Source organism: Apodemus sylvaticus, chromosome 18 (genome assembly GCF_947179515.1).
Source record: "Apodemus sylvaticus chromosome 18, mApoSyl1.1, whole genome shotgun sequence".
NCBI lineage: Eukaryota > Metazoa > Chordata > Mammalia > Rodentia > Muridae > Apodemus > Apodemus sylvaticus.
This window is the reverse complement of record NC_067489.1, coordinates 66,485,387-66,493,750: the sequence shown is the minus strand read 5'-3', so window position 1 is coordinate 66,493,750 and position 8,364 is coordinate 66,485,387. Positions and strand designations below refer to the sequence as shown.

The 8,364-nt window shown below is 45.0% G+C and overlaps 1 protein-coding gene across 5 annotated transcripts in view; it reads right to left on the bottom strand.

Moving 5' to 3' along the window:
• Positions 1–293: 293 nt before the first annotated feature.
• Positions 294–8,364, bottom strand: part of Ints10 (integrator complex subunit 10) — a 34,356-nt gene continuing 26,285 nt past the window's right edge. For 2 of the 5 annotated variants that reach the window (XM_052162077.1, XM_052162078.1), the window contains exons 15-17: positions 6,910–7,072; positions 5,659–5,752; positions 294–664 (exon numbers count right to left, since the gene is read on the bottom strand). In XM_052162077.1, coding sequence (XP_052018037.1) covers positions 508–664; positions 5,659–5,752; positions 6,910–7,072 — 414 coding nt within the window. In that variant the 3' untranslated portion in view covers positions 294–507. Of the gene's footprint in view, positions 665–2,813; positions 2,892–3,669; positions 3,748–5,658; positions 5,753–6,909; positions 7,073–8,364 lie in introns of all 5 variants that reach the window. The other 3 variants (XM_052162080.1, XM_052162082.1, XM_052162079.1) reach the window with 3 other exon arrangements.

Sequence of the window (8,364 nt, the reverse complement as noted above, 5' to 3'; positions counted from 1 at the left end):
AGTACCATGCCTGCAATGGACTCTTAGCAGGGACAGGACAGGCTCAATTCAATTGTGCATAATACATAAAGTTAAATGTTATCTGGATGTGTAATACTTACCAAAGCATATCAATACAAACACACCTGAGGTCATGGAAGACATTCCATTATATAAATATATCAAATAATTCATTCCTGCATTCAATTGTGTTGGATTTTTGCCCCCTTGCCCTATGATTAGAAAAATAGAAGACAAATGTACCCTACTTGAAACTAAAAATAAGTTTTTTTAAAAAAAAAAAAAAAAACCTCCAAATTTTTAGGATTTTTATTTACAAAATGGATTGACTCTTGTTTTGTACAAATTAAAAAACCTGAAGTCTTAAAAATAGAAATAACTTCCTATAGTCTTGGGATCGGCTTTCAAGCAACTAAGGGGGAGTTAGAACTGGGCGTCTTCCTTCTTCTGTCAGCCCCGGGCTGACAGCATGTGCCATGCCTGAGCCGCTGGTGGCCGGGAGGTCTATCAGGTCAGAGTCTGCAGGAGCAAGATCTTCTCATTAATGCAGAAGCGATGCAGTACCGCCATCAGGTTCTCACCACAGCGGGAGACCTGGCGCTCCATGGCCAGGCGGAAGTCCTCCTTCACACCTTTGGTGATGCCTCGAGTGACTGTGTGGTGCCTGAGGTCATTGAAAGGGAAACAGAAGAGACCACGGTTAAAAGCAGCACCATGACCTAGTGTTACCTGGGTAGGAATCAGCCTGCCTCATAGCTAAGTACAGACACACATTTAAACCAAATTTAAAAAGAAAAGCTGCAACCAGACAACCACTCCTGACCATTCTTCTCAAGTCTCAATACTAGGCAGATACCTTTCCTGTCCTAGACTGGGTCATTTTACACAGCCAAATGGTAAGTGAAGTGCCATCTGCTTCACCTCTGGGCGCCTGAAGCTCACACAATGCCTGCCCTGGGGAGCCTTAGGTTGTATCTTCAGGGCCCCACTGTGCCGGAGAGCAGGCCACAGACAGAGAGAACAGCAGGGAAAGGGACGCGTGCCCAGTCACCAGGGAGCTCTGTGGCAGGCCCTCCATGGCTGCTAGCGCAGAGAAGCTCAGGCCTCTGCACAGCCGCTGGGGTCCCCGGGTGTAGGCCTGTCCCCAGGGAGCCAGGGCAGGGCAGATCGTCAAGTGCCATGTCCGTCCAGACTTTTGTCCTGAGACAGAACTGAGTCACAGGTTGGAAAGGTACAGTCACTGCCTGTGAGGGTCTATGCTGAGTAGAGCTATCCGTGAGCCTGCTCATCCGTGGGTGCGTTACGTGGGAGCAAAAGCCAAGAGGTGTCTGACTGTGCCCCAAGAGCCGTGCGTTAGGACGGGGAAGGACAAACAGGACCCCAGAAATAGGGACAACAAAAGGAACAGAGGAAAAGAAAAGTTCAGCAAAATTCAGTGGACTCGACCACAAACAGAGGAGTTTTGGCTGCTAGTTTGGGAATGTGACAATTTCAGACAGACAAAAGTTACCTCTGTTTCTCCCTCAATCCCCTGACTCTCCTCCAAGTCACAGAGTTTTCAAGTTTTGAGAAAACCGAGGCTGTGGCTATCACTCTAAATGCTTGTGCTTCTAAACCACATTGTTATATAGAAAGTGAGCAGGAGTCACAACCCAGCAGTGCAGTAGTAAAACTGGTTGTGCTTAGACTAGTGAAAACAAACCACCGTGCAACAGCCCTGACACTTTAAAGGGCTTTTAGGGAAGACTGCAGGGCCACAACAAAACACAGTTGTGCCTGGACATTTCAAGTCTGGCTGGTTAACTCAGCTAGGTATCTCTAAGGGTTAAAGTTCTGGGTCCTGTTGGGCACAGACTAATGCACACTGCTTTATGGTGCCTTGAGATAGTGCTAACGTGGGTCCCTGGGCTGCAACCAAAAACTGAGCCAAGAACACATTATAATTATCTGCAGGCTGTATGACAGAGGACATATTCTCCCCTAATACTACAAGAGACAAAATAAGAATCTGCCTGTCATGGTCCTGTGAGATTGTTTCTGCACATTAACGGCAACACATCTCAATATCTATGCATCAGAGTGTCTATGCAAGTCATGATGGTGTCAAGTACAGTTGTGCTCCACATGCAGTGATTGACTGCATTGGTCCCTACAGCCCGGGTGTGTAGTGTGGAGGTTTGAGTAAGCGCACACTATAACCATGCAGGAGCACACTGCATGGCGGGTGTGTCCCTGGTGTCAAGTGGCACATAAATATAGCTAGGTCTTATGGCTTAAGAACAGGAGAATCTAGCCAAATAAACAGCATCATTTTAGCTTACTTACTAAATATTGCCAGTTCAGAAAGGAAAGGTCTGAAACTTTAAGGCAGGGAAAGACTGTGTGAATGTCTGTTTAGAGCAAAAATAGTCCTGATCATTAATATGGAAATCTACAATAAAAGTTTACATGTGGCACATGTATGTCAAGGTCCTTAAATATTTATGACCCAAACCCTTGCATTTTATCAAAACAGAATGGCAGCTTAGTGCTTCCTCTAATACTCAGTCTAATACAGTTTTATCAAACGTGTTTCCCTCCCCAGATCCATAATGATTTTTAAATTCAACACAAACACACTGGCAACTCATGGAAAAAAAAATTAAACATGTTACAATATTTACAACCAGATGGTTTGCCAAGGGATGCAGAACAAACTAAAAACAAATAAATAAAGCATGAAAAAGGGCACCGAGGGACAAAGAGCTGAAAACCATGGGCGGGAGGACATGTGACAAACAGCACACTATGAGCAGGTGTTTTCCACTTGGTACCTGTCAGCAGTCTGTATGCTGGGCTGAAGCACAGGTAAGAATTCCTGCTGCAGCAACCCCATGGGAGGGCTAGAAGGCCTTTAAAAAACAGCAAACAGCAGCATTCAAACACCCACACCAGCTCACCCTGCACTGCAAAAACAACACTCCAGAGAAGATACACGAGACTGGAAGCGGACTGTACAGAAACTTTAACCTCCACAAGCCCCTGGCTGTGGCGTGTCTTCAGGGACTGGGAGAAGCTGAGGGCCCCACCGCACCTGCTGCTGGTGCCAGTCTAGAGGCGTCTTGGCTGCTGGTCCCAGAGCTCTGCCCACTTGTGATTTGGATCAGTGAGGAGGAGGGAGCTGAGATGGTAGTGGGAGGGTAACATGTGAGAAGGTCTGATTCAAAATCCAGCCTCCTTCACTCACTCTTCTCATGCCCACATGCCCCAGAAAGACACCTGGAGATGCCAGCTAGCCACCTCTGGCAGGACTGAAGCCTGAGCCTGAAAAGCCCTTCAAAAAAGGGCTCAGAAGGGTTGGCAATGTTTTCAATAAAGAAAGGGTGAGTTTCAGATTTGGGGAGAAAACAAGGCTGGGACCCATGGTTTTGCAGAATTCTGTAATAAAGATTTAGCATATTAGCTGGTAGTCACCCCAGGGAATATCCTTTTTCCATTCTGATCCAGACTAATACAACTATGGTACTGTGGATATCAGCTTAGAAACATTTCTCTAACACAAATCAGAACAACATATTTGTATAACAAATGAACTGATGCCTCCTTTTGACCTGGCACCAAGTGCCTGATGTTTGTACTGTACCTGCTTGCATCCGAGATGCTACAACTAGGACGGACTCACAACCTTACCCCAAGGGGAGGAGAGGTACACTGCTCACAACATCTCTGCCACTCATCTGGAGGGACCACCCAAAAGGTCTGCAATGGCTTCAGAGAATTTGTTTGGAACCCAAAGGGAAAAGGAATATAGATAGTTTTATTCAAGAGTCTAATCACACCTCAGTCAGTCAAAGCTCTGTCTTGTGCAGTTTGATTCTCTTGGTGTCACTTAGGTAGAGATTATCTGAAATACAGATTTCAAATTCATAGAGACCTCACAGAGAACATTCCTACAAGGTCAGATCACTGGTTAATGATCCCTAGTCCTTTGTCTAAGCCAAGTCAACTGTGGATTTTTAGGAGGCTTATTTTCTATAGAAAGTTCAAGGAAATGTTGGTTGATCAAAGTGGGAGAGCCTTGGAAGGCAAGACAGATGTCTCCTTGTACAAGTACCTCTTCCAGTGACATTATCTGGGCAACTGATATGTCCTCAATTTAAATTCCAAGTCCTAGGGACTATTTTCAGGCTAATACTGTTCAAACCAAGAGAATATGGGGGAAAGCAGAAAGGCCCAGCACAGTGAGGCTGGAGTTCTGGTGAGGTCTATAGAGTCATTCCTTCACACTCTTAGCATGTGGCAATCCTCTGCAGATTGACCCTTGGTAGGGACAGTTTGGCTCTAGGACCATCTATAGTATGGCATTTTGAATGGTGGGTTATTGACGAACTAAAAAGCCTTGCTAAAGAGATGTCAGCACAACCTAGACGTCCCTACAGAATAGGGGTTACCTGGGCTTCCATATGTACAAGAAACCTATCCTTACATGTGGCTAACAACACTTGGAGCCATGCACTTATGCCCCCCATGACTTTGGTTCATAATCAAAGTAGAAAAAGGACAATGGGAGAGGGCAGTGTCTAGGACAACCTGATCAAGCAATCTAATCTACAAAGGTCCTCAAAGGAGTCTAAACAGTTCCTTGGTTCCTCACTGGGACTGTTTAAGGCATGCAATATCATTTATAGGATGGGGAGGAACTGCCAGTCTTCTTTCTGTTCTTTAGGACAGACTCTACTGGGCTCTGCTCTTGTTAAGACACAATAAGGAAGGGATTCTCACTATGGGTCAACTTCCTAAGTTACAGAAATCCAACATAGGCATTTCTAGACTCCAACACCCCTGAGACTCTACGATGACAGAGCAAAGAAAGGACTTTTGCTTTCAATAATTAAAAAAAAACTTGCTTCTGCCAAAACTGAAGGACAAAGCAGGATTCCAGTCTCAGCAACGCGCTCTTCCTGTTCTGGGTTCAGTCTCTTGGTGTACTTCTGACGCTGACTGACAAACACACTGAGTATGCGGGAAGTGAAGAAGCAAGTATGCTCAGGGGACCTACAGTAGGGAGGCCAAACTGCAGTGCGGACCAAGGACAGAAGCAGATTCATGAGCCATTTAACATCATGAGTGGTCACTAACTTGATGTTTTCATCTAAGATAACCTGGGTCTCTGAAGTGTCTTAAGGGTTCAGGGACACACTGAGGATGCACTTCCACTTCACTTTCGGGGAGCAGGTGCGTTTTAGAGGCACTAGAACCAGCTAATTTGCTTTGTACTGCACAATGAGGAAGCTTAGAAAAGCTTAAGACAGTTTCTAAATAAATCCTGGAGATCCTCCCAACCCAGTATAATGCCAAGCACAGCTGCTTTCAATTAAATCACCTTATGTCTAATCAGAAATGAATACCAAATTTTGGAAAGGAAAAGACATATAGAAATTTCTGTCTAGTAAAAAATTTCCAAAGAAACAAAAATATCCCAATTTAAGCAACATTTCCCACCCAGAAATGCAGCTAAGAAATGCATGTCTTTAAGACACCCAGAACAAGCAGACCCTTGAAAAACTGAGACCAGCTTGGAATCCTTTCCATTAAATTTCTGAGAGGTACAGAAATTTACAAATAAGGCATGCAGCACATGAACGGTGAGCCTAGAAGAACAGAAGATCGTCTGCTTACTTGATCAGCATTCCTTGGTTTGGGAGTAATTCCAGATGAATCTTCCCTCCTTCTTGGGTTCTTAAATAAGCAAATTCCTCCAGCATATCAATGTCTGTGGTCCATATTCAGGTCAACCAACAGGTAAGACGTCGCCCTGCCCTCACAGGTGAGGACACGGCTTTCAGCACATCAAGAGCCTGCTCACCACCCTCCATCTAAGACCAGTCAGGTCCTGAGCCGGACGCTGGCGTCTACATTAACCAAACTGCCCTATGAAAAGAAACTCCCTGCACAAGAGCTGCCAAGCTGGGATGGTAACGGCACTCGGTGACATGTACAAGACTCATGTCTTGCCAGGACTCCATGTGTTCAAGCTTCAGAACCATCAAACTGGAAAGCATCAGCACATGGTTTTCCTGGAGAGGTAATTAAACAGATTCTGCATGGCCATATAAACAGTTTCTTAGTTAAAAATGACAAGAGATAGCATATAGTATGAGTTGGGAGGGATGGTCTGGCTGTCAGAATAAGAGTCAGACAAAGAAGATTATTTAATCAGACCCAGCAGACAAGGTCTTTCAGATGTCTGAGAATCCAGAGAATTCCATACACAATGTTAGATGATGCATTCTTCTGGAGGAAGGTTATGCAACTTTCATTAGTCTTTTTAAAAAAATACTAAAAACCACTGATCAGGCACTGGGACATATGTAGTACACATATCCTGTAACTTGAGAGACTGTACTATGAAAGGCAAAGAACTGAAAGCATCCAAACCATGGGGTACCCCCCCCCCCATTCAAAGGCTGTCTTCCCCTTACAAATATGTCAAGTGCTGCCCAACTCACAGAACAGCTCTGCCTCATTAGCATAACCTTTGGCAGTTGTGGTGGTGAAGGCCTAGTGCCAACACCTGATCCTGAGGTAGCCTCTGTCCCAGGAGAGACTACTGGGGACATTTTCTACAGATAAAGGCCAAGGTCTACGCTAAACCAACTGCTCTGGGCTGGCCAAGAACTCATAGGCTATTTTAACTGTAGGCATCTTGGCCACCTTCTTGGAAGTGAACAAGACAGGCAGCGACTGTCCTGACTCCCTCAACTATAGCTTTGAAACTTCATTGACTTTTACAAAGCAACTGCCAGAGTGACATTTCTAATCCTTACACCTCGTTTCCCCACAAACAGTAAAAGCTGACTGGATCACAGTGTACGATGCCCTTGTGCTAAACCTTCAGCCGCGATGGTGCCGAGTCCAGAGGAAGGATACTTGTAACATAGCTGAAGAAGTTCTCGTACTGGAAGTTTCCTTGCTGGCAAATCTTACTGATGGCTTTCAGGAAAAGGTTCTCTCCCCGTGGCCACTCCTGTTGGAGCAGTACAATCACATGGCCCAGCGCCATGTCATCTCTGTTGTCTGTAAAAGCTCTCAGCTGCAAGACAAAGTTTACACAGAAGAGATAAATCCAGGAAATACATCACCTCCTAAAAAGGGGCTCAGATGTCAGTATATGCTATAAACCATCATTATTAAGACAAAAAACTGTTGTCAGACACCACACTCTTCTGAGGAGGGTGGATTCTAAAGACACCCCAGGCCCCCTCTGAGGACCTCGCACGGCAGGTGACAAGTTTTTAGATCAAAGTTGGACATGAACAGGTAAACTGGGAATGTTTGAGTTTGAGAATTAGGGACAGAGAGGGTTGAGTATCCTTATACAGGGAAGAGAATAAACAGGAACTTCCTGTTACTGTTGTTCTTGTCCCATGTGTCTGAGACAGGGTCTCAGGGATCACAGGATGGCCCTACGTTTGCTAGATAGCTGAGGATATGCCTAATCTTTTGATCTTCCTGCGTCTACTTCCCAAGTGCTGGGATTATAGGTATGCACCACTAGGCCCAGTTTATGCAGTGCCAGGAACTGAACCCGGGTTCATGGAAGCAAGCTATCAACTGAGCCTTCCCTCAACCTTAGAGATATCTATAAGGGAACAACTATGAGTGGACAGATGGGCAAGAAGCCATCACAGAAGGGCTGAAGATGATGGTGCTTGGAAGAAGGAAAGACAGAAAGCAATAAAGTGTAAGCTTCAGACAAGACCAAAGGTTTGGCTGGACACGGGCAGCTGCATAAAATCACACTCCAGAGGACTTCTCTGGTTCCAGGCAGACATAGTGCTTAGTTAGTGTGGGACTACTGCATAAAGCAGTAGCCTGTACGGCTGTATTCTGCACACAAGCCTACTGAAATGGTATACCCTGACCCCAAGGCTCTATTCCACTGTGGCCAAAGGTTGTGGTACCTTCAAGAGTCTTGGAGCCTTTCCAGTACTACTGGGCCTTTGATGGTGCTGACCCTCATGTCTAAAAGAATTAACTCCTCATACACTGGTGACCCCAATATTAATATTGGCTTCTATAGTTAATACATTCTAACATACACAACATCAAAATTTTTACCATAGCAGGCAAGGAGATTTGCTTGTCTGCCCTATTTATCACCCATACATTTCTCAAGGACAGGGCTTATATTCTACCCACCTTTGCTTAGTGCAGTTGGATTAAAAATAGAAACAAAACCAAAACCCACTTGTTAATTCTTATCCCAAAGGTTTTCCCATTTGCCTTGCAAAAGTACAACACAGTCTGAGAAAGCTCTTAATTCATGGCAGTTCATCGGCATTTCAAAGGGAGTGTGCTTCCTGCTAATCCCATTTTAAGCTC